Source organism: Dasypus novemcinctus, chromosome 10, assembly GCF_030445035.2.
Source record: "Dasypus novemcinctus isolate mDasNov1 chromosome 10, mDasNov1.1.hap2, whole genome shotgun sequence".
NCBI classification, from domain to species: domain Eukaryota; kingdom Metazoa; phylum Chordata; class Mammalia; order Cingulata; family Dasypodidae; genus Dasypus; species Dasypus novemcinctus.
In genome coordinates, this window is record NC_080682.1 from 73,770,501 (window position 1) to 73,796,298 (window position 25,798).

At 48.6% G+C, this 25,798-nt stretch overlaps 1 protein-coding gene across 8 annotated transcripts in view; it reads right to left on the reverse strand.

The window, feature by feature from the left end:
- Nucleotides 1–350: 350 nt before the first annotated feature.
- The window catches only part of NAV2 (neuron navigator 2), a 741,011-nt gene continuing 715,563 nt past the window's right edge, over nt 351–25,798 (reverse strand). For all 8 annotated transcript variants that reach the window (XM_071218148.1, XM_071218149.1, XM_012525659.4 and 5 more), the window contains 10 exons: nt 25,327–25,427; nt 23,128–23,223; nt 21,995–22,163; nt 18,581–18,816; nt 16,558–16,712; nt 16,343–16,414; nt 14,453–14,649; nt 13,009–13,127; nt 6,589–6,792; nt 351–3,741 (listed from right to left, as the gene is read on the reverse strand). In XM_071218148.1, the coding sequence (XP_071074249.1) occupies nt 3,616–3,741; nt 6,589–6,792; nt 13,009–13,127; nt 14,453–14,649; nt 16,343–16,414; nt 16,558–16,712; nt 18,581–18,816; nt 21,995–22,163; nt 23,128–23,223; nt 25,327–25,427 (1,475 nt within the window). In that variant the 3' untranslated portion in view covers nt 351–3,615. The remainder of the gene's footprint in view (nt 3,742–6,588; nt 6,793–13,008; nt 13,128–14,452; nt 14,650–16,342; nt 16,415–16,557; nt 16,713–18,580; nt 18,817–21,994; nt 22,164–23,127; nt 23,224–25,326; nt 25,428–25,798) is intronic.

A 25,798-nucleotide genomic window follows, 5' to 3' on the forward strand; every position in this document is an offset into this window, starting at 1 on the left:
TCTTAAGTGTGGTCTAGGACTGGAGCATCTCCTGAGAGTTTGTTAGGAACTGAGAATCTTGGGTCCCACCTTGACCTACTGAATCAGTATGTGCACATCCACAAGATCCCAGTGATTCCTAAAAGTTGAGTGGAACCTGAAATTCTGCATTTTAACAAGCCCCAAATGAGTAGTGGTGATTTAGATGAGAAAACTGAGAAGAGGTGGGATGCTTTGATGGCACAATGGTGGCAAAGATGGGCTTATAACTGTTTTGAACCTGAATGTTGCATCTCGACAAGAGTGACTTCTTTTTGGCCTGAACTCAAACTGAGGACTTACTCCAGTACAGACAAGCCAAACCACTAATCTGAATAAATAAGCATTAATTTTATTGAATCATGAATAATTTAAGACTGGTACAATCATCAGCTTTATTCTCTATGACGTGGGGCATGATCTCCAACAGATCAATGGCAAATCCAAAACCTCATGGCAAACGAAAATTAAATAGGGAGGGTAGGAAAGAAGGAAGGGGAGGGGGGATGGAAACATACCGTACACAAAATACTCAATCCTAGTTTTCTCTTTAAAAATGGCTAGAAAAAATTCATCAAAATGCAGCACTTTAATCAGTTATTTACAGTTTCTATGTTACAATGAAAAAATGTACATCTTATAGAACATATTTCATAGACTGCTCCACTGGAAACAACTAGATCAAAACAGCAAACCTTCCAATTAATATCCACAAAGTTGGATTATTTTTCCATTTTGAAATGGACTTGCCAAGATCAGGCAAATTTGAATACAGAGTTTTTTGAAGTTTAAGCATCAACAATAAAATAAGAAATGTCCCCAAGGTACAAGACCTAGGCAAGTCCTTTTTTGTTCTACCCCCACCCCACACCCAACCATAAATTAAAGGTATTCCCATCTCATTTATGGCCTGTATAATTCTTGGCAGTTTGGAAAGAAAACTTTTGGCTTCCACTGGTAACTCAACATAAGTGTTGCATAGAATTTCATGTATTTCAAAATCAGCCTAACTGTAGAGAAAAGCAAAATGGAAGCATTTTGGAAAGTGCGTAATTGAGCACGAAGTTACTCTGTCAAAGGTGAGTGACACTAAAGTAAACTATGATCAAAATAAGAAACGTGCACATTAGACAACCCTGCTTCCCGAAATTTTAGGAAGGACACTGAGCTGTGAATCATACAAGGGCTATGCGACTTGAAATCGGGCAGCACCAGGAACAGAGATCTCGGTTCTGAGCCTGGACCCAGCAGAGGGGAAGACTGGAGGAGAGGGGAAAGAGGAAGAGAGGAGAGGGGAAAGAGGAAGAGAAGAGAGGGTGTCCTAAAAAATAGCTTCAAACGATATTGGCGAGTGTCTACTCACAAGGTGACTGGGAAAACTGCCCATGAGAAGTCAATTTACCTCCCCCCGCCCCCCCAAATTCACAGTACTGAGAGTTAAGTAAGGTCATTGCTGGGAGAAATTGTCTAAGAAGGGCCCCCTTCAGTTTTGCCAGAAGGCTTAGGGTTTGGCCCCTGGTCACAGGCTAAATATATGGTTCAAAACCTTTTTAAAACCCAAAACACCACCACACACCCCACCAGATGACTATTGACAGCTAATCTGAACAGAGTCGGAGCTCTCGGAAATTAAAGCAGGGACAGCGTGGAAAGGCTTTCCATCCACCAGTTAGTGAGACGCATTCCCCTCTTCCTTTCAGAGGAGGAAAATGGTGTCATCCAACGGGAGGGGAGCAGCTTCAGGTCAAGCTCTTTGTGGTAAGAAAAGAAAAAAAATGCAGTCATACCTTCAGAACTAGAATGGAATAAAAACCCTGGCCAGTAACAGACACCCCCGCACTGGGGTCTGATAAAGGATCTCCTTATAAAACAAACAAATGATTCAAAGATTTACCATACGCTGTAAAGAAAATACCAGTATGTTGAAGACACAGCAAACTGAGTTTCCATCAGGGCATGCATCAGCAACGTCACGGAGACAGGTAAGAAAGTTTGTTTTCTCCTACACAGATCACTGACCAGTCACGGCGTTGACTGGAGTCTGACAGGAACCTAAAAATGGATTCCCCAACCCCCCCGCCCCCTTTTCCCACAGTCACACATCCACACAACTGAGTCTTTTGGATGAGAAAATTCACAGCAACTTGGGTTCTCCTAAGGAAGAGATGACTTTTTTTTTTTTTAGCCCTGTTTGTTTGGATGGGGAAAACAAAAACAACCCCCCAGGCAGGCACGGCACTCATGTAAATGAACATGGTTAGTAAATAACCAGTAAGGCATCACTTTGGGAAGGTCAGCACCGAAGAGGTCAGGCAAGGCTTGTCCGGGCGGAGGCAGGGCTGGGGCTTCTGGGAAGGAGCAGATGCCCAGCCCTCGCTGAGTTGCGCCACGTTGGTTCCCGAGAAAGTGCAAGTGTTCTGCGAGGTGCCCTCACCACCCACCTGGAGTTGGGGCTGGGCTGCTCTAGGTGTACCTGTGCATTCTAACACTTCGAGGACGAGACCCCAATACCCCCAGCTCCAGCAGGAGGAGGCGAGTGTCTACAACTGTTAGGGCGGACAACTGAAAATCAAAATCGAGCAGGACCAAACCAAAACTCAACTCCTACGGTTCTTACTTTCACCAAAGGATTGATTCTGACCAAGAGGGGAAGGAGAAAAATTTTCTAAATCAATGAGTCAGCAAGGGAGAAACTCAATCTCATTTTCAAAGGGGGTCATCAGTTTTCCAAAGTAGAACAATTCTCATTATACACAGTGTTTGCAGAAAAAAAAAAAAAACCTGATTCATTTGTACACAATAAGGAAATACACATGCTGCTCTGCACTGATAGCTCCATCTGCTCACTCACATGCTCACTCCTTCACTCACACGCATGGATTAATTGGTGGCCACTGGACCTGAAAAGTGTGGTTGAATCGGATCAGGCGAAATACCTCTCGGGTAAGGAAAGCACCATTCAGGAAAAAAAAAAAAAAAAAATCAAAACAAAAAGCACTTCTGATCTTTTCCTAAGGTTTCCCTGTTTGCAGCTCTGTTATTTGTGGAGTGGAACCAAAGCCAGTGCCCTGGTTAGTCCCAGTTCTCTCTGTGGCTGGCGTGGGTGTGGGGTGCTGGCAGCTAGACCCCACCTGGACGGTCTGGACGATGCGCAGCAGCCCCGTCTATGTCTCCAACTTGGCTCCAGCCAGTCTCTGGGCAGCTCATGGCAGGATGCTGTTTGGTTTCAGAGCTTCAAGTAGGTTCTCCCTCCTTCTCCCCCAGCCCTTTTTGTTTCATCGGTGATTCGGTGATGATCCTTTCCCGAGAAGTATCTTCAGCGTCTTAGGGGAGGTCACAGCAACAAGGCAAAACAGAATAATTAAAATAAGACAAAACGTAGTGCAGTTCTCGCGGTCAGGAGGGAAGCGGCCCCAGGATGGTTGGGCTGGGGTGCCTGCACCCAGTCGAGGCCGAGGGACGAGGGGTCTTGGTACTCCTGCAGCTTAATGCTGCGGCCGGAGGCTGGCTCAGGAAGTCATCTTCAGGATGGTGCCGAGGGTGCGGGCAGAGTGGGGTGAGGAGCAGGGGTGGGCGGGCTCCACAGCCGGGCCCCGGTCACAGAGTGGACTCCAAGGACGAGTCCAGGATGTCGTCGTGATGGCTGTTGCTGTTGGAGTCGCTGTCATAGCTCTGGGGGCTGGAGTAGTTGGCAGCCTCCTGCAGCCGCATCAGCATGTTCATCTGGGGCAGAGAGCAGAGAGCATGAGCAGGTTGTAGCCTCGTCAGCCCCCAAGCCCTGGCCGCTCAGAAGCTCACACCACGTCCTCCAGACGCACCCTGGGACTGCAGCCTTCCACGGAGGCAGTGGACAGAGCAGCGACCATGGGCCAGTCTTCCAGGGTTCAAACCCCAGCCCCACCACCTTTGGGCTGCACAATCTTGGGCAAGTAACTTAACATCTTTGTGCTTCAATTTCTTTTGTCAAATGTATATAGTAATAGTACCTATTCTAGACGGTTTTGCATGGATTGAGTTAATATGTGTAAAGCACTTACTATGAAATTGGCAGTCCTGTATAGTATTTTATTTTTTTATTTGGGAGGGACACACCTTACCCAGGCCTACCTGAGCTTGGGTGAAGAGGCCAGATGAGCAGCCCTGCTTTGGGACAAGTGCAGCAGTGCCACTGGCACCCGAGGCACAGGCTGCCCTCCGATGCATATCCAGCCTGTCCCTGCACCTGGCTCCTGACAAATGTCATGTTGGGAAGATAGGGGAGGGCACCAGCTACAAACACAGCCTCTGGGGGCAGAGGACTGGATTGCAACTCAGAAAATCTCTGGGCAAAATACCTAAAGCATCTGACTCACCATTTCTTCACCTATAAAATGGGGAGAATAGCAGCCCCCGCCTCACAGGACTGAGGTAGGGAATGAAATACCACAGTGGGCATTAAGTCCTTAGACCAGGGCCTGGCCTGGCACATAGCAAGGCTCAAGAAGCGTGATCTGCTGTCACCACCACCAGCTGTCTTAAAGAAAAGGGTTGCAAGACAGCGTTCCTGAAACCGTCCCTTGTCCCCATTCTATTGGTCATCTGTTTGGAAGTGGGGAGGTGGGACCAAAACCCCTTTTATTTTTAAAAATTTTATTTAAAAAAATAACAATACATTGTGTGTGTGTGTATGCCTACGTTTCATTGTAGATCTAGTAAGGTAAGAAGATAGGGCTTGAGCTAAAGTCCAAGACTTGGCACAGCTGGGTAGGAAATCCAGCTGCTTCCCAGCCACCTGACTCCCTCTTCCCAGGATCCCTGCAGCGGCTGTCTAGGTGAGCCGGATCACAAAGGCACCATCAGGTTGGTATCCATCCGCACAGCACGGCGTCAGGGAAGAGGGAGAGCAGAAATGCAATGGCCATTCCCTGGAAGATGGGATTATTGATTCACTCATTCTTTGGAATACTCACATACTATCGATGGATTTGGAAAAAAATAAGGCCTGTCCTCATGGAGGTCTCGTTTTCAAGGGGGAAGGGGGGAGATTAGGAAACAAGCTGTTATAACAGAGACCTGAGGCCCTGGACAGAGTGGGACTTAGGAGAACTATCAGATATCTGTCTGGGAAGAAGCGGTGGCTGGGCTGGCACAGCTGAGCTCTGGGGAGCCTGTAACTGTCCCAAGAACTCTTACCTACCTCATCTGAACTCCTTCTTGGTTCAACCAGTGATTTGTATATGAGCTTGATTCCACAAAAAAATCGCCCCTAAGGCCTTGGCTTTTAGCAATGGTCAGCATTAGAAATAGCTGCTTGAAAGAGGTTTCTTTCCTCTGTAAAACCATTGCTGTATATGCTGCAAACTAGGCTGGTGGAGGCCCTTGCGAGTGACACAAACAATTCACATCCAGGTACTTCCTGGTAAAGACTTCGACAGGACCAGAGCTTCATCCTAACAAGCACTGGGCTGGCAGATAACCCAAAGCACACACAGTATATATATATATATTTATCTAGCACATCAATTATTGCTAGGATAGAACAGCAAATCAGTTGTCTTTTTAACCTGCGGCATCTCTTATGAATGTTTTCTTTCATCACATAATGCAAATTATATCCTTTGCTGTGTTTTCCTTTTTGCCCAACGGTCAAGCAAGCCTGGGGCTAAATTTAAGGCAGGATAATAGTCACTTGACTAAGGGCAGTTTTGGCATATTTGCTCCATTCTTATAGCTTGTTTTTTTTGAGGTACTGGAGCTAGGGAATGAACCCAGGACCTCCTGTATGAGGGAAGCCGGCACTCAACCACTTGAGCCACATCCGCTCCCGTATAGGACTTTTGCTTTGTTAGTTCTAATTTAGCAGCATGAGCATGTGTCTTCCATTGGTAGAGAGTACCATGATTGATTAGTAATGTCTGCCATGAGCAGGAGCGTTCAGAGGTGGCAATAGGTCATGTTTTTATCTTGGAATTAAAAAATAGAGAATAAAGTATAAAGGAGATGGCTGGTCTGGGGTCCTGTACTGAGACTGAGCTATGCTAATAGGACATTGTGACCTCCCACAAAAGCATGACCATCACTGCCCCAGGTACTTCTTAAAGGGCCTCTTTTACTTTAGCAGAGAGTGGAGTAAAGCTCAGACAGTGTTATGGCCTCAACCAATGTCATTGGTCACAGGGTCTATTTTCAGGGCCCTTGCCCCCCAGAGCCCCTCCTACCCTCAAGCCTCTTCCTGCCTGTGCTCCTGATCATTTGGCTGGGGCTTCCTGACTCTGCTTATGACTAGTGTGAGAGATCAGTGGAACAGCGTGGCACACAATGAAGGTGGTGGTTCAAGCCAGAGGGCAAAGGATGATATAGGGACAAGAGGTGAGTCATGTAGGGGAAAACATAAATTTCTTAACCCCATGCTTTATTCCAAAATAAATTTCAATAGAACCATGGAAGGAAATATTGGAAAAATGTCCCTAATCTCAGGGTGGGTCCAGCCTTCCTAAGTCACCTTTGTCTTCCCAGAACGTCTTGCATTATGCTCAACCTACAGGAAGTGCTCAGTTGTGTGCTGAGCTGCTCTGAGAGTGGAGAACTCACCAGCGGGTCTCCTTCAGTGTCACTGGGGGGCACCTGCTTGCTCGTGGAACCTTCTCGAGGCATGGAGTAGCCATCGAAGCCGACATCCTCAGGTCGCAGCTGCAGCAGGGGAGGCCACTCGTGCTGCTGTGGGCTGGCTGCCCATGGGTAAGTGTCCATCACCCACTTGGCGGGATCTTCCCAGGGGGCCCTCCTTCCATAGAGCTGAGAAGCAGCAAAGAAGGAACAGGTTGGAAGTGGGCTGAGACCTTTCCGGCAGCTTTTTGAAAAACTCCCCAAACACAGCATTGGGCCTCATCAAGTAGAGTAACGCAACTTCAAAAAGTCTATCGTAAGAAGTCACCCAAGATGTAGACAGCCTGACCTGCTAAGGCCTAAGGTCCAAAAGCATAAGCTCTTGAGTGGGGCAGACCCAGGTTCAAATCTCAGCTCTGCCCTGGCCCACCATGTAGCCATGAGTGAGGATCTTAACCTCTCCCAGGCTCAGTGTTCTTGCATGAAAAATGGGCACCATACTACCTATTTCATGGAGTTGCTTTTAGGGTTAAATGAGATCATTTTGTAAAGCACTTTACACAGGAAATGCTTCATAAATTCCCACCATTGTTATTATTCAATAACATGGAACTCTGGGCATAAGCTTACATGTGTAAAACCAGGGGAATGGTTAAATACCTAATGTACACTCGTAGAACTGAGCTTTATTTAGACATTGAAATAATGTTGCCTTAAGCCAGAACCATTTTGAAGGGAAGAACAAAGTTGGAAGACTCAAGCTTACTGATTTCACTTACAAGAGTAATCAAACCAGTATGGTACTGACATATGGAATGGAACAGAACTGAGAGTTCAGAAATAAACCTGCACCTCTATGGTCAACTGATCATGCACAAGGTGCCAAGTTCACCCAACGGGGAAAGAACAGTCTCTTCGACAAATGATGCTGAGTAAACTAGATATTCACATGTGAAAGAATAAAAGTGGATGCCTACCTCACACCATATACAAAATTTAACTCGAAATAGATCAATGGCCTAAATACAAGAGCCAACCATAAAACTCTTAGAAGAAAACAGGGGTAAATATTCAGGACCTTATGTTAGGCAATGGATTAGCAACTAAGGAAAAAACAGATAAACTGGACTTGATCAATATTAAAAACTTCTGTGGATTTTTAAAGTAATGCTTCCGTAATTTGTCAAGCTGCCTTTTGTCTGTTATTTTATCTTTTGAAGTTGAAATAAAGTTAAACAAAACTTTTGTGCCTCAAAGGACATTATCAAGAAAGTGAAAAGAAAACCTACAGAGTGGGAGAAAATACTTGGAAACCACATATACACCTTATCCAGAACATATACAGAACTCCTATAACTTGACAATAGAGTCTGAGCTGATGGGGCAGGGATGTGCTCACAGCCAGGACGTGACATGGCCACCCGGGGTAATGTCTTCTGTGGCTCTTGAGGGCATCCCCACCCCCCACAAAAGGGCCTTAGGGTACAAGGATCAAAGATTCCTGAACCACAACAGCTCCACTCCCATTGGCCACAGGGGCTGTGAGAAGTGGGAAAGTGGGGATGTAGGATGGAATACTTCAGGACTACAGCCTGTCTACCTATCAGCCCCCTCAGCCCTTCCAGGATTCCTACAGCTGAGAGGGGAGGGAGCATAGGGTGCTGACAGCAGAAGAGAGCCACGTCCTCAACTGGCAAAAGCCATTTCTTTCTGGGTGATGGGCCACCTCTGCTGGTAGGGGCCAGGGATCCCATAACCCCACCCCTCACTTGACAGATGGAGAAACTGAGGCCTAAAGAGCCCATCGTGAAAGATTATGAAGCCAAGTCATGGATCTGAACTCAGGACCCCAGAGCTTTTTCTCTCTCCACTCCTGTCGACAGACCCTTCTTTGTATCACTTTGCATCAACATGACTCAGTCAGAATTGGAGCGTGAGATACGGACCAGGCTTCTCAGCAGACGTCAGCAAGTGAAGCTGGGCCAGGCTCTCCGGCCCCTCCACCGTGCATCTGTCACATGTTTACCCAGGCCACCTCTGCACTGTTACTGGATGATTTGTGCCAGGGAAGCCATCTGCCCTGCCCCCATCTCTCTGCTTCCTCCTCCTCTGGAGACACACGCATCTTCCTATGACCTCACCGCTTTGCCGAACATCAGCACCTGCCGTCTAGCACTCTAGCCTGGTAGGTCAGCAAATCTTCCTTAACCTGGGGCGGTGCTGAGTCTCTGGCTGGGAACTCAGTCTGGATTCTACAGGCAATCCTGAGCAATAAAGGATTGTGGGGAGGTGTGTGAAGATGTCGGTCTGTGTGTATATGGGCGTGTGTCAGGGAGGCTCGAACACAGAAGCAGTTGGGGACATTTAGAGCTGAAGAAGGTTGTTTCAGATTAGAAAGCAACCCTGCAACTTTCAGAACCTTCTCTCTCTGAGGAACTCCTCCAAGGCACCTCCTGCTTCCCTACGGAAGTCTGCCTTTCCCAGACCTGGCTTGGCATGTGTGAGGCTGAACCACACACAGCTACAGCTTCCGTCTCCATCTGCCAGCCTGTGGAGATTCCAGGGCTACAGAATCACAGGAGCTGGGATCTGGAACTCACTGAGTCCTTACAGATTATCTGGCCCAGTGGTTTTCATTTGTTCTTCACCCCGATCTCATAACTGAGCGGTTGAAGAACTCTTGGGCTCCGGAGAAGGCAGTCTGACAAAAAAACCCCTCTTCTAGTCCAATCATTTCAGTGTACAGGCGGGAAACCAGAGGCCTAGAGACGAGAGTTGCCCAGGGTCTCAGAGCAGGTTAGGATAGTCTGATAAACGCTCCGTGCTCACTCCCCTCCCCTGGCAGGCACCAGGCCTGTCCTGGGCACAGAGGTCTTTCGAGTTATTCCACAGATTTTGGACACTTTGGTTAAGTGTTTCCAATGACAACTATAAAGGGGAATGGGGCTGAGGATTGAGTCATAAGACAAATATATACCAGGTGCATGCTAACATCATCTGCAAGAACAGAAAATATTTTTACAAGCCTCCCCACTGCCACTGGACATGTTAAGCCCCGGCGATGCATAGATGGGAAAGTGCCGTGGCAAAGCAAAGGAAAGCATCATAAAGTTCCTTGGCCCCTCTGCAGAGCCCTGGGGGCAGCTCTGGGTCGCAGCAGAGATAGTTGGACAGACAGGCAGGGAAAGAGCTTGGCTTGCCCACCAGCTTGGGAATAATGGGGACAGACAACAGAGAGCCAAGACACTGGAAACTAAACCTGTGGCCACACTGAATCTCCTGACTCGGCAGGATTGACAGGGCTGTTGGGAGCACGCGTGTGTCACACACAGAAACATCAAGGTAATAACACTCAGAAAGAACCTCTGAGCAGCTACACACACATCCCACCAGGAAAGGACACTGGAGACAAAACTTGCAAAGCCACCTGCTACCCACTAGGGGGCGACCCCATATTTCTTCACTGGCACGGATATGCCCGTGGGGGCTGCTGCCTGGAAGCTGAGGGTAAAGCCTGATTAGAGCGGGGTCTTCCTGTGTTCCTGCCAAGGCTGGGCAATCACAGGAAGCTCGTGGCAAGTGGCGGCCCTGTCCGAGCCCACTCTGAGGATGCCACCTTGCTTGTAAGTGGGGTGAGCACTTCTCTGCTCTGGACTGCCAGGGGCTCCCACTCCAGGCTGCTTGCCTTGCAGAGTCACTGGCCCTGCACAGTGCCCAGTGCACAGTGAGCAAGGACTCAGTGTCACAACAAGAAGAGGGAATTTCAACTTCTCGTAAAAATTAAGGAATCCTGTATCATGAAATCTTACGTAGCGCTCCACTATATAAACACAGCTCCCTGTTCCCTGTCCCCTGAGCTTCCTGTTAGAGTCAGGGGCCTCTTCAGGACAGCATGAGCGTCAGAGGACTAGCCGAGGAGTCCACTGCTGGCCCCATTCCCCACCGAGAGCTTGGCTTCCTCGTCTGCGAGATGCTCACTGGGCTGGGAGAACTGGACGGCACACGTGTCAGTCCCCTCACGTGGCGCCTGGCCAGGAGGGGGCCCACGGGAAATGCCAGCCCACGTTCCCTCCAAGCCCGAGGCATGGAGCACATGCACGCCTGGCTTCCTCATGAATCAGCAGATTCCCTGGGGTCTCTTGGGCTCATCTGGGTGATGAAGTCCCAGGTTTGGGGTAGGTAGCTTGCTGGTGAGCAATCTGGTTGAATGCTAACTCTGGCCACCTCTTCTCATTGCTCCCACACTCTTGACAAACTGTCCTTCAAATGACCTCACAGCCCAGTGGAGCCGTGACTTGTCCTTCCTCAGAAGCGGAAGCCTCCCATTGAATGGGCAAGTCACCAGTGATCACGGCATGCCTGAGTTGCTGGCCCCAGATGACTTATTCCATCACTGTCCCCAGGTCCTTTCAACCTGAATTCTCACTAGCTTGTGGGAACAAGGAGGGGGGGGGCACAGACACTCATCCTTCTCTGTGATAAACTTCACCAGCAGCCTCCCTTAGACAGGAGTCCGGGCTCCACCTTCACAGCCATGCCCAGACGGCCTTCTGTGATTTTCTGGTCTAAAGGAGCAGGGTCGTGGTGCTGCCAACCTGTAGGCAGGGCCAACAAGGGGCCTGCTGATGTGCATTTAGCGCTTTTTGGGGCAGGGCAGGGGCAGGCCTTTACTCAAGAGTGCCCATGAGCTCTTCCAAGCATCTGATGTCACTCCCTTTTCCATCACCAGAAGATACATTTGGAGCAAAGCAGAAGCAAGAGGGAGAACTGAGAGGTAAGGATGGAAGAACTTGCAATTCCTTCTGTTTCCTTTGAGCAGCCTGGTTTCCCAGAGGTGCAGATATTCCACAGTCCCTGGAAGCCACTGAGAACAGGGAAAGAGGCTTTTAAAATTACGTACTGCAGGAATCCAGCAGGTGAGAGAAGCTTCCATTGGCCCAAGAAAGTAAAACTGACAAGGTGACTGTATGGGTTTGCGTTGGGACTAACCCATTTTATTAGAAGCTAAATTATGGTCCATCTACTCATGTCGGTGAATTTATCCAGGGAGAGTGCCCACTGCAAAGATCCAAAATCTTTCATACCTTCTTTAATAAAAGCAACATTCCATTTAGAGACTAGAAAATGCGGTCATCAATGAATGATCTTTAGACACTGCTAACGAATGGTGTTGGGGCTGGCCAGGGAACTGCCTAATTTCTGACTAGTCTCTGCCTTTACAGTCCTCTCATATTTCAACATGTTGGCTTGAAATTACAGTACACATGCTCCAGTTCAATGACATACCATCACGAGAGGCCCAAAATCTTCCTTCTCAAGTTCCTTTTGTCTTGAATGCCTCTAGAGATTAACGCTGCTGCCGCACATTACAGAAACAAAGCGCTGGTGTATTCCCCAGGCTCAGTCAAAGGCACAGAAACGACAAACAGTGGCTGAAGCCCTTAATGTGTATTGTCACACACGAGCATGTGTGTGCATACGCCTCCCACATCCTCCACGGCTTACAACCCCATCTGTATCGTCCACTGCTTGGCTTCGAGGAAACAAAGAGCCTGGGAACTGCCTGGGAACTGGCTCTTGGGTTTTTTGGCCAGGCACGACGCCTGCTAGTTCCTCGGTGCTAAAAGTCCAGGGAACATCTCAGGGTGCCTCCAGGTTCAACTATAAAATGGTCACATGCTCCAATTGCAGTGTAGCCACGTGGTGCTGAGCCCTGGGCTCAGGAAGAAATGCAGAATTTGTGCTTTCCAGCTGATGCTGGGCAGGAGAAATGGGCAGCCTCACACACCCCAGGGCCCCGTGCAGGGTCCAGATGTCAGGTACTGAGGCGCTCTGGGGCCGAGGGGTAAGAACCTGGACTTGGAGCCCGAAAGCATGGACTAACATCCCAGCAACTTCAAGTTTCCTTTTCATGACCTAAAGGCACGTCACTTATCCACCTTGAGCCTCAATTTTTCTCTCTTGGAAAAATGGAGATTAAAAATTATCTTTGCCCAAGACTAATCCAGGGCTCAAACCCAATAGTGGTATGAGAATCCTTTGCTAACTGTAAAGTGCTGCACGCATGGACGGTTCCATCACTCTGCCGAGCACTTTAAATCCATGACTTCATTTCACCCTTGCAACAACTCTCTGTGGCAGAGTCCTGTCATTAGAGAGGCTAAATGACTTGCCTGCCGTCACACGGCTAACAAGTGGCAGAGCCAGGATTTGTAGCCCAGTGTGTCCTAGCCCCGTAAGTGACACAGGCCAGGTCACAGGTGATAGTGTCCTATCCTGACCTGTGTCACACCTGGCAAGTCAGATTCCCGAAGGAAAAGAGAAAGGCAACTCGGCAACTCACCTGGTCACCGGCAGGCCCCCCCACCCCCCCAGCGCTGAGGAAGCCAGCGGGCTGCGCCTCACCTGCAGGCCTTCTCGGACAGCTTCCAGGAGGTAGGGGATGATGGAGTAGTTCCACAGGTCCGTGAACCACACCCTCGAGCCATCCACATCGATGGGACATGACAGGAAGAGGCGGGGGCCTGGAGACCACAACCAAGTTAAGTCAGAGGCCGGGATGAGGATGGGCTAGGAGGGAGCCTGGACTTCCTGGGCGATGGGCTGGCAGGGGTGACAGCAGAAAGGCCAGGGGCAGCTGCCGCTCCTTGATCCCACCCCCTGGGATTTCTCTCCCCAAGGACATCAGCCAAAAGCGAGAAAAGGCTGTTTGGAGGAAGAAGTTCATTGCAGTATTAACCCTGAATTTTAAAAATGCAAGGATATTAAATGTACAAGAATAGACGTGGCTGAGAGGTGAGGGCACATCTGCATTTTGATTATTTAGTAGATTTTAAAAGTGTAGCAACTGAACACTCATGAGGCAATGCAAAGTGAGGGGAAAAAAGGGGACATACTGAATGTACACTGTGACAACAACTACATAAAACATAGATATGGGGAAATGGATGTGGCTCAACCAACAGGGCTCCCATCTACCATATAGGAGGTCCAGGGTTTGATGCCCAGGGCCTCCTGATGAGGGCAATCTGGCCTATGTGGCGAGCTGGCCCACGTGAAGTGCCGGGCCACTTGGGAATGCTGCTCTGTGCGGGAGTGCTGGCCAACGCCAAGAGCTGGCGCAGCAAAATGATGCAACAAGCGACACACAAGAGAGAAAATAAGAAGATGTAGCAGAACAGGGGAGCTGAGGTGGCACAAGAGAGTAATTGCCTCTCCCACTCCGGAAGGTCCCAGGATTAGTTCCCGGAGCCACCTAATGAGAACACAAGCAGATACAGAAGAACACACAGAGAATGGACAGAGAGCAGACAATGGGGGGAACAGGGGAATAAATAAAATAAATCTTTAAAAAAAACAAAACAAAAAACCATAGATATGTATGGGCAAGGACAAGAAATGAAGCTCAAATTAAAACTATCATGTCAGGATGGTGCGCTGGTTGGTGATCTTTTTTCCTCCATTCTAAATCCCTAACCTTCAGGAATGTTGTTAAATGTCAAGTTTATCTGTAAAGAACAGCCAGTCCCAACAGGGAGTCTCAGCTTGGGGTGGGTCCCTCCACCCAGCTGGCAGCTGGCGCTCTCCCTGGGGTGTGCCCCTCCCCTCTGACTGCCACCTCCCCGTGCCCCACCGGGTAGCACAGTGCAGGGGAGCCGGGCGGCGATGGCCGTGGGGCACGGAGGACGGGCGGTCCGGGGTTTGCCTTGGCCTGCGATGTCCCTCCGTCCCCCTTCTCCACCCACAGGGACAGGTCAGCATGTGCCACCCTGGCCAGGGCCCAGAGGACAGTCAGGGTGGAGGGCCCGGGCGCCAACTCCCCGCCTCCCCTGCCTGGCCTCCCGCCTACCGATCGTGACGTCTGAGGAGCTGTGGGCCTCCAGGAAGCGGTTGAGGTGGTGCCAGACCCTGGGGATCCAGTCGATGATCTTGACCAGCTCCACGTTCCGCACCCGCCCACTGATCTCCATCTCCATGAGCTTCCTCCTCAAGAACCGGCCCAGGAAGCCCTTCACGGGCTCCGTGTGGTTGGCACAAAGCACCCACCTGGGGGAGGCCAGGAACGCTGTCTCAGCAGTGGTGATGGCGAATAAAAACGATAGCTAATCTCAAGAACCGAATCTCATCAGAACTGGCAGGTGTATATGCTAATGCTAGAACAGGGCTCACGTTTGCCAGATGCTGTTCTAAGCACGGTCCATGCATGACCCCCTGAATCCCTCAGAGCCGCCCCGTGACGTAGATATCATCACCGTTGCCATCATAAAAGTAGAAACGCTGAGGCACACACAAGCTCAAACAGCTGGTAAACAGAAAAGCTATGACTGGAACCCAGTCTGGCTGCAGACGCTGACCGCTAACCACTGAACCGTCCTGCTCTGGTGCTTGTGTCAGGCCCTGTGCTGGGCTGTGGAGCCTAACAAAGACTATGTGACAGTCCCTGTCCCCAAAGTGGAGATGGCAGCCAGGCAAATGGAGGAAAGAGACAGGACGGCGAAGAACTGGGAATCAGGGAAGGCACCTCATGGGAGGGGATGTCGGGGCTGAGTCGGGAAGGAGTGGGGCAGTCACGTGAGGAAAAGCAGGAGCAGGGTCTGGGGTGGGGTGTGGGGAGAGAATATGCTGCAGCACTGGGGTGGAGGCATGAGGAATGGTGTTTGGGGAAACTGCCAGAGGTTCATTGGATCCAGAGACGGGACCTGACCTGCCGGCCTGAAGAGTCTGGGTTTCATTCTGAAGGCAATGGGGAGCCACTGACGGACATTAGCACGAGGGTTATGTGGTCAGGTCTGCCTTCTAGAATGCTCACTCTAGCTGCCACAGAGCCAAGCTGTAGGCAGGAAGCCTGGTTAGAAAGGGAACACTGTAGTGGCTGGGAGAGGATCTCACGGCAGTCACGGCAAGGAGGCGGGTGGGGAAGGCCTTGAGGGCTATTTCAGAGAAAGCATGGACAAAGCCCGGATGGACAGGATGCAGAGGAGAGCCGAGCCTCTCCGTGACCTGGAGCAGCTGACCTTTCTCTGATAATTACAAGTCAATCCACCCTCAGAGATGACTGCAGAGTAGTCAGTAAAAAGTAAGCCACAGAGCCTGAGCCCAGGAGAAAGTTCCTCACCTTCGTCTAAGGGCCCAGTCGGGACGAGTGGAGTGGTGGAGCCAGCGGGGATTCAGGGCAGCACAAAGGGTGTTTAGCGATGCCACGGCAAGGAGCAAAACAACTAGCGTGGTGGAAGTGAACAGTCCTCCCCAGAGCCCAGCCGAGAGGGCCCGGCGCGGCGCCCACCGGGAATTCGCATCAGCTGGCGCGCTGACGGCCCGCAGGCCAGCAACGTGGCCCTAAAGCTCTGAAGCAAGACTTTCACTATGAACAGAGAGATCCGCTGTGGGTCATGTATGCGGGGAGGGGCCTTCAGCTCTTGCCAGAGCTGCGACCCTGATACCGTCACAGCAGGACTTCGAGTCAGAACGGGGTTCTGGTTTCAGCTGTGCTGCTGACCAACTGTGTGGCCTCAGACAAGTCACTTTATTCTCGGGGCCTCAGTTTCCCCATTTGTAAACTGAGAATAATATAATCTTTTAAACCACTTAAAGCTGTTGTGAGAATTGAATTGGTTATGCTGGGGAAAATGATGAACGCAATGCCCAGCACACAACAGGTACTCAAAAAAGACTACTTTCTTTCTTGCCTTCCTTCTTTGCGATTTCCTCAATTAACTGAAAAAGAGAAGCGATCCCTTACCTGAAATTATGATGAAGCTGCAGGTTGGGAGTGGAAGAGGTAGCCTGGTTCATTGTGCCAATTATGTAAGGGCTGTAGGGGAAATCCGGGAGAAGAAAGCTATGTGACTCAAAGCCAAGCTAGAGAACACACAGATGGCTCACTGCCTCCCCCTCCCACAAGTCAGGGGCTGGCACGCTCTCCTGGGGGCCACAAGGTCCAGAGGCAGCCTTTACCATTTATGGTACTTGCAGTTGAGCAGCCCATTGAAGATCTCGCCCAGAGAGCTGACGTGGTGAAGGTTGTCCAGGATGATGACGAGAGGCATGTCCACCGCGTTGTTCTCACTGTTGCACTGGTCAGCGAGGTTGGACAGGTACTGGCGCAATTCCTGTGGGGGTCAGAAGGCCGGGGAGAGAAGGAGTCGGTGAGTGCACCCTGTGAAGATGCAGAGGCGCAGAGCCTTCACTTCGCCCACGTAGCTGGGCCATCCCAGGCCGTGAACACGTCCCGAGCACCTGCCTTCGCAGGGCAGTGGCTGGGGGCCGATGGGGAGGGGGAGTGGGGGCACTGGCACATGGGGTGACTAAGGCCTGGCTTAGGCCTTCTGGCATTCATAAGATGACAGAAAACCAGAAAACTCTGAGCCCAGGGCTCAAGTGGAATTGCATAGGCATGAGTTTTTTTGTTTGATTTTTTAAATCCTTGCTCTACCACATCTCCAGAAATGCCATCACTTTTATTTACATTTCCTAGTATGCCAACTTCCCAGTAAGCAGGTGTCATACACAACTTTGTGCCTCCACTGAACCTGCCTAAGAGTCAAATACAGAATGGCCCTCCACAAATCACTCTAGCAGGGGACCCAGACACATACACTTAAGTAATGCTGGTTAGTGCTACAGCAGGTAGATCGCACAGATTCTGTGGAGGCCGAGAGGAAGCTACATGCACAGGGGAACTTTGAGGGCCTTGGTGAACAGGTGGGCTTTGAATCTGACCTTGAAGAATGGGTATGACATTGGTCTGGAGGTATTCAAATACAGGACCACTGCTGGGAACAGAACGCAACCTAGCTGCAGCTTGGCTGGGGTAGGGGATGTGTACCAGGAAAGGGGGAAGAGGAGCTCAAACAGTGAGACCAGAGTACCTGGCTGAAAACACTGCCATCATAATGGTATTACATGTCAGGCACCACTCTAAGTGCCTTATGTCTATTAACTGAGGTATCCCTGCCATAACTTTAGGAGGCGGGCACTATGATTATCTCCGTTTCCCCGATGGGAAGTGGAGGCACACCTGAGTTGGCACAGGTGCTAAGCAGCCCCAGGCAAAAAGTTGGTTGCTCAGATGGTGACAGTCCCTCAATCTCCAACAAACAAAAAGAAACACCCCAGGCCTTGCCAGCACTAGAGAAAGCCCGGCTCTTAAGTTGCCACTAGTTCCTTATTTCTTCAGCTCCTCTTTGCCCTGGGTTCTCATCCTCAAGTAGCTGACAAGGACAGGGTTGCTGACTCCTTGAGGTTCTGGAGCCAACCACCCCCTTAAGCCAGGCTGTGCTGACTTTGAGGGCAAGAGGAGAATGAGTGGGCTGAGGTTCTGTCCGTCTACTCCCCAGCCATGTGTGGGGGGTGCTTTCCACAGCTGGACCCCAGGAGAAGGCATCTTCCCTCACTCACTTCAGAGGCGCTCAGTGTCGGGGTTCTGACCCTTTCTTCCTTGTTCTGCCCGCACAACCTGGTCACTTGGTGTGGATTTCTGCTAAATCCACATCTAGGAGTGAGGGCTAGGAATCCACATCTTCAGGTACACCCCAGGTTATTCTTGAAGCAGAAGAATTATATGTAATTCAACTTGACTCTCCGGCTCTTTTGCACAGTGCCAGCCACAGAATGAATTATCCATCAATTTCAGTGGAGGAAGAACAAACGGGTTGGAAAGAACTTCACAACCCTTCTCTGGGATGAGGTCAGACTTGATAACTTTGTAGCTGGGATCGTGATCTTAAAGAAAGATGGTTGGCTCACTGCAGGGCAGCAAGAAATGAACTACACAGACACAACCACAGATGGAACTTCTTGCTGGGAGGATTTAAGTCAAAGCTTTTCTTTCTGCTAGCCTTGTTCTGACTGCCTTCACCTGGCTTTTTATAACCATGGAAGGAAAGTTTGTAGGAAATGCTTTCCCAACAGGAGGGGTTGGTGTCAACAGTTGTGAGAGGGTTAAAGGCAAGCAGCAGGCTCAGAAGGACCGCCTCACCTTGCTGGACTTGTGGTCCACGTTGAAAGTGGCAATGACCCCATCTGTCAGCTCCCGTCCCTCCCGGAGCACCATGTACTCTGACAGTCGGTTGGCCAAGTAGGTTTTCCCAGTGCCGCTGGGGCCAGACAGAATGATCCGCCGGTGCTCCACCAGCAGGGAGACATAGCGCTGCAGGAGGGGCTTGGGGATCAGGGATGCAAAAGCCAGCGAGTCCAGGCTGTTTTCTGCGAGCCCTGCATTTGAGAGAGAAAGAAAGTACTCGAAGCCCTGTAGGAAGGGCAGCTCCCTGAACTTGCCAAACTGGGACTGCTGAGAGCTGAGGTTATCCCTGGTAGCCCACTCACCTGAGACCCCTGCCTAGGTACCCAGAGAGCTGAGGGCAAAACACCACTGCTCCAGGAAGTCAATGGGTCATCAGCATCATGGCTCTGGCTCCCGACATTCCCAGATTAAGAGTCATCTTTGAGATCTGGGCGCTCAGCCCCCATCTGTTCTCTGCAGAATTTCCAAGACTCTGGGCTCTGCTTTTGGGGTTTGCCCCAACCAAACCTGAATCCAGCCCAACTTAAGACTCAGGTTGCTTCTGCACCTTGTTCCTAATCGCATGCCAAGGGGCCACTGCTGCCCATACTCAGATACCTATGAAGATAAAAGCACCTTCATCTTTAAAATGGAGCAAAAAGCCAGATGGGATGATTGCACTTTGGGATGTGTACACCAGCAGATTTAGTTTGCAATGATACACATTAAGACCTTTGATCCTCAAAAATATCACATGGAAACTTACTTCTGCCTTCCTACCTGGGACAACTGCAAGTCCAAAACTTAAATTCGTTCTGTTTAAAACGCACCTCAAGAAAACCAGTACATCTAAGTTAAAAATTAAAGTACAATTTTAAGTGAAGGGTGTTTATTCTATTTTATAATAGTATCTTCCTTCCATATGACTCTTCACTGCAAGCAGACCCCAAATTGCATTGACAGGCTTGATTCTGATCCTCAGTCAACCAAGAGCAGCCCCTAAATTCAGAGACTCCAGAACGATCGTGATGGGCCCTCAAGGACTTACCTGCTGTGGACAGGTCTCAGATATTTCTGGCACTAAGCTTATTATAGCCTATACTGGCACAAACCTTGATGTAAAGAACAGAGCTTAGGGTCTCTAAATTCATAAATAAAAATTAAAAAAAAAAACAACCCAAAAACCAAAGAGTTTCCATGGAAATGGCTCTCTGTATATATGCTGCTGTTTCAGTCTTTTGCCATAAAAGGCCCCCTGGGAGTTTCGATTTTGGAGAGTCTCACTTTGGAACTCACTAAGTCACACACCCTCTCTCAGTGCCACTGCAGTGAATTGTCAGCAGCTCACAGAGCTCTTTCAGCCCAAATCCTTGAGTACTTTTTAGTGCCTTGAAGGTATGTTTCAAGCACTGCAGGAAGACAGAAGCATCAGGTATCATTTAAAAATAAAGACAAGCTGATCCCTTGAGATGCTAAAACTTAATGTGCTAACAGTAGCAACACAGCACACTCTGAGGTGGGGTGACATGGTCCACCTCTGTTTCTACAGAGATTTGGTCTGGTCAGTGATAGGTGACTCCTTTTATCCCTCAGTGCTAGGAACGGTCCCTGTAAAATGAGGAAGTTAATGATGCCTGCTCCATTGCAGAGATGCAGTGTAATTTGAACCCTGTGACTTCAAAGGATTTCCTTAAAGTGTTCTTGAGGAACACAGTTATTGTTTAGGTTTGTTTGGTACCCTCTTCCTCTTTCCCCTTCTGGTGGAAACTTCTTTCCTATGGGGAGCCCAGTCCAGGTGGCTCAAAAGGCTTCCAGCAACTTAATTTACCCATTAGGGGTGGATTTATAACAAGGCTTGCCTAAAGTCATTTCCCGGCCATAATCACCAAACGGCAATGGATATTTTACTCCTAGTGGACCAGAGTCACTCCTAGGAATTCTCTGCTACACTTTTCCAGAAAGCCACTGTCTTTCTCTAAGTTTCCTAAGCTAGATGGGTAAATTGAGGCTACCAGTGGCCAATTTATTAGCCAAGTTCAGAGAGTTCAAAAAATAAAGCAGTGATGAGAGAAGTGGAGGTAGTCCTAGCCCTGATGACACTGAGCATATGGGCTCAGCTGGGCTCGAAGCCTGAGCCTGAATTTCCCAGGTATATAAGTCTATAAATTCCTTTTCTACCAAACCTAGTTGAGTTGGTTTTTGTTACTTGCAGCCAAGAACAGAACTGAGGACAGAACTGGGGAATTTCACTTGTCTCCTGAGCAAGGATCTGGATTCCTGCTGATGGGTACTGCTGGGGTCCACACTGCCATGTGCTTTTGAAAACCCTACTAACCAGGAAACACAATCTGCAAACAACTCCAAAACTGCACTATCAAAATTAGCACCTTCCCAGGAGGTAAGGGGGCAAAGAAATGGCACAATCTGAAGGCTGAGCCTGTTCCTCAGGTGATTCATAAAATATAGGAAAAAATGGAGTTTTGCAGTCAAATTTGGGATACACTGGATTAAAAAGGCTTTATAATGGCAGGGTGTGACAGAGGCTTTGATGTACAATAAAAAGTGTACTGTGCACTCCTGGCCCTCAGTTCAAAATAGGACTAACAATGCAGTTTCCTGAATTTATTTATATTTTAGGAGGTACCGGGGATTGAACCCAGGACCTTGTACATGGGAAGCAGTTGTTTAACCACTGAGCTACATCCATTCCCCATTGAGAGTTAGTGTTTTCATTTGTTTGTTTTTAGGTGGTACTGGGGACTGAACCCAGTGCATGGGAAGCAGGCACCCAACTGCTTGAGTTATATCCACTCCCCTCCTGAATTTATTTGGCCATGTAAATTTCTTCTCTCCACAGAGAACTTTGTGGGTCTAGATTCCCATGGAACACTCTTTGGGCTAGGCTTAACCTCTCTGGCAATGAGGCAATCGAAGCTCCAGCAGCATCCTATGTGGGCAAGAGCCTCAGCAGTTTCCTCGGGGTTCTCAGAGCAACTCCTCTGTAGCCTACAGCAAATCACCGTTTTCCCATCTGCAGAACTCCTAGGAGCTTGGCCAAGCATTGCTGGCAAGGGTAATTAATCGGTATTAGTAAAATCTTCAGTGAGTAGAAGGCCCCATTTCAACAGAGTTATTAAGTTCTCATCATCTCAGAGCTGAATGGCTAATGGGACCTTTTCTTATAGAATTTCAGCAATAAACTAAAATTATTTGCTTCCGACAGTGGTTCAAAAAACTCAAACTGTTCGATTTGCTTAGGGGGCTGAAGGAATAAAAAGAATCCCATATACATCTGCACAAACAAAACTGTGGCCATGATGTCCTCTGCCAAGTCGTACAACATAAGCTGTAATTCCTGAAAGCTCTGCCCTCTGCAATCCACCAAATTACCTTTGATAGCCACAGAGATGGTGGTGTTCTCGCCAACCAGATAACCGCAGGGCAGAAGTTCAGGGGTGTCGGAGGCGGCGGTGCGCTCGAGTTCCCCAATGCTGTAGCCAAGGACGCTGTCTGAATTCAGCCCCAGCTGACTCACTGGGTCAACGTGAATGATGTATTCCTGGAAAAAACAAAATAAAGGCCCCATCAAAGATGCGGCTAAAATCTGCCCACAACTCATGTTTTCACTGGGTGATTTATGAGCATCTTTCTCTTCTCTCTCAGACGATGTCCGAGTTGAAATTGAGCTGTGGAATGAAGGAGAGGAAAGTGGATTTTCTAGGGGAGAACCCCTCCTACTGCAGGCCTCTTAAAACACAGATTTATTTGGTTAGTGATGAAAAAAAAGACAAAAAACAAAAAACTCTAACAGGACTGTGAACGTTTAGTCTGGATGAACCAAGGACGGAAAAGTTAGGCTGGTTTGCCTACTTCCCTGAAGTCATTAAGACAGTACTGGAAAATTCATGAAAAGGTAATTCTGACACGAAATCTCTATGCCAGTGCTTCTGGCTCAAGATAAAAATCATACTGATGATGAAGAGAACAAAACTCAGGGCTGCTAGAGAAAAACACACTGGATTTTTAAAAAAGAAAATGTGTGTTTAATTTAGAAAGTGCTTTCTTTTAGGTGAGTGACCAAAGGTTTTGGGTCACCCAACTTGGAACTAAAGTCCACAATGACTGAGTTGGAGGCCCCACAATTGACCTCTGTCTTTAATGATCTCTTTTGTCACTTACTGTGATACCACAGAGGTTCTCTTCAGCCCAAACTATTGTTTTTCTAATCCAAGGATGTCCCAATGAGTTTTTGCTCAAGCAGAAAGGCCCTAAGCCATTCACATCTCTTCTAGTTGGCCAACCACTGCCAAGGGCAGACAGGAACAATTTGGCCAGTCATCAGCCTGTACTTACCCATCATCTATCGGTTCACTTGAAGCTATGGTACATGGCGACATGAGGATGTAGAAGAGGGGGTGGGGTCTAAGAAATAGCCAAGTTTGGAATGTGAACTGCCCTTTACCCCCCAAACCCTGGCCCCCGTGTCAGGCATATTGTTAGAGCCATTTCCTTGAAATACTTACTTTGAACAGCCGTCTAACCACCCCATCGAGCACATCCCACTTCGTCTTGCCACTAACTCCAATGCAGCCAATAAGAAAGAGGTGTGGTCTGGAATCCTAAGGGTAAGGAAATGTAGGCAGGTGAAGAACAGGTGGAACTTTTTCTTTTTTTGATGCAGGTTAGTAGAGGACTTAGAACTCCGCCAATAGTTTGAGAGGGGAATAAAAGTCCTACTTGTTTTAACATGAGAATACCTTAGATTGAATGCAACAGTCTTTAAAATCCTTCTGCTCTATGTAACTTTCTTATTACTAACATTAATCTGTGGGACAGGAAGAGAGGCTCACCTCACTGGAATCCAGAACTTTCTACTAAATGTGTACCTCATCCAGTGTGGGTATCAAATCCTCCTCCTCCTGCCTACCATCTTACCCTTCTCAAATCTCACTTACAAAATCACCTCTTCCAGGAAGCCTTCAACAATTAACCCCACCAGGCTGAGAGCTCACCACTGCTTCAGCAGTTCCATATATAGCTTATATAATGATATATTTGTATTTGTTTCTATTTATTTATTTTTAGGTGTTTCTGTCTTATTAGTAGATTGACTTTGTCTCCTTATGGGATCTTAAAACTCCTTCAGTATAGAATAAATTTCTCCATCTTCTTTTCTTTCCCTTTTTAAAATAACATTTATTGCTTTTTTCCAATTGAAAGGTAAAACATGCTCAATTCAGAAAACTAGTAAAACTCTGGGAAGTTCACAAAAAATTCTTTCCTACTTCTGGTGCATCTCTGCCCATAGGGCTCTACACAGCGGAGCTAAATGATCACATTGACTGAAGGAAAGGCGGTCACATTGATTAAATTAATAGAACACTCCAATCTGTTGGGTTTTAAATATCTGCCATGCTCATAAGGAGAGAGGTAGTGTTTTCATTTGTTTGTTTTTAGGGGTGGGATTGAGTGGCATCTTGCAGTTAAGCAAAATTAGCTGAGAAAAGGGCACCAGTCTTGCAGTCAGATAACTGGCCCCACCACTTGCCTTGCAGGCTTAAGTAAATGATGCTTGGGGTGTGGGGTACCTCGGCGAGATGATAATGCCTGGCCACCCAGCCTCACCTGGACGTTGTGGTGAACCAAAAGGACACAACGTTTTGAAATTGGCTCGTAAACATTTGTAAATAAGGTCTGTTCATACTGTATAATCACTGGCATTAAATGTGATCACACCCGCATTTCCTTGAAATGACCCAGGTTTTGGGAATGAATTTCCCCCCTGGTAGCCCATCATGCAAAAAATGAAGCTATTTGTTATATATTTCTAGGTTAGATGATATTTAAAACTCCTGGCAACTCCAAAATGCTGGGCCTGTCCCCTTCAGCAAGACTAAAGGGCCATGCACAAAGCGGGTGCCCTGCAAAGCCTGGCTGCAGGCGTTCCGTGGGTTCCTTAGCCTCGGAAACTGCACCAGCACACTGGCTAGAAACACCGAGAAATGACTAACAAAAAAACTCAAGCAGACTAGAAATGATGCCTCATGAGGGCTTTTTCCACTTGAGAGATGGTCATTCACAGTATAATTTGGATTTAACCACTGACTAAAAAGCAACTTTTGCTGCCATATCATCACCCCCACCCTGCCCCCAGCTCAAAATAGTCTCTGGTGGTTGCAGAGCTTCCTAGACCCGGAGAAGAGAACAGAAACGACATATGGCAAATTCAGATTCCCCAAGCCTTGGAACATCAGAATGCCCACCAGCTCATTTTCAGTCACCGTTTTGGCCACCCCGGTCTCTCAGCGTGTACTTCTTCCACAGCCTCTGACAACCTGATAACACTGGTGCTCTGGTCAGCTGATTTCTGTGCCTTACGTGCTAAATGGGTTTACTTGCCTCTGAAGTGCTCTGGGAATAAATTAAACTCAGAAAAGCTGTTTTTGACCATTAGTGTTTAGGCCATTGCATGAGGGTGCAACATGGGACCGTTTTTAGTACTCTTGATTAGACTTTGCAGACATGAAAGGGAAAGATCCATTTACTTACTTTAAATGTGTCAAAATGCTGCAGGAAATTATGGTGGTTAGTCAAGAAAAGCATTAGTAGTGGTTCCAGATCACCTTAGGCTCCGAGGTGACACGGCTTTATGATTCGATCACTAAGCTAGGTATTTCTACCTGGAGAAGGGGCAGGCAGAGCAGGAAAGGGATCCAACTAACCTCCTTCCACTTCATTTCCTCCTGAAAGCTGACAACTATCTTAACATGCCTGCCTCCTTCCTTCCGAGCCGAGCATTCACCAGTGTCATCCAGCAACATGTCTGCGAATGGAAAACATCAACAGCCTTAGGCACATGGGGACAGCAAAGCCGGCTTCCTGACACCCCCGCTGCTTGTTGGTACAGCAGCAGGACAAACCAGGTGTCGGGCGGGGGGGGGAGGGGCGGTGCAGGGGAAGTGGGGGGATAAGGCGTCAGGGAAGGGGAGGGCAGAATGGAGAATGCAACCACAGAAACCAATGGTGGACCAGCTGAGGAGCCAGCAGGCTGACGATGCACCTTGCCGAATGGAAGTGCGAGGGAGAGACTCAACCAAAACAACAGCAACAGCAGCATCATGGATCAAAAATAAAAGCGTCAGCCTCAATGTGCTTACGAAGAGAACCTGGGTCCTGTTCACGGATATTGTGCCA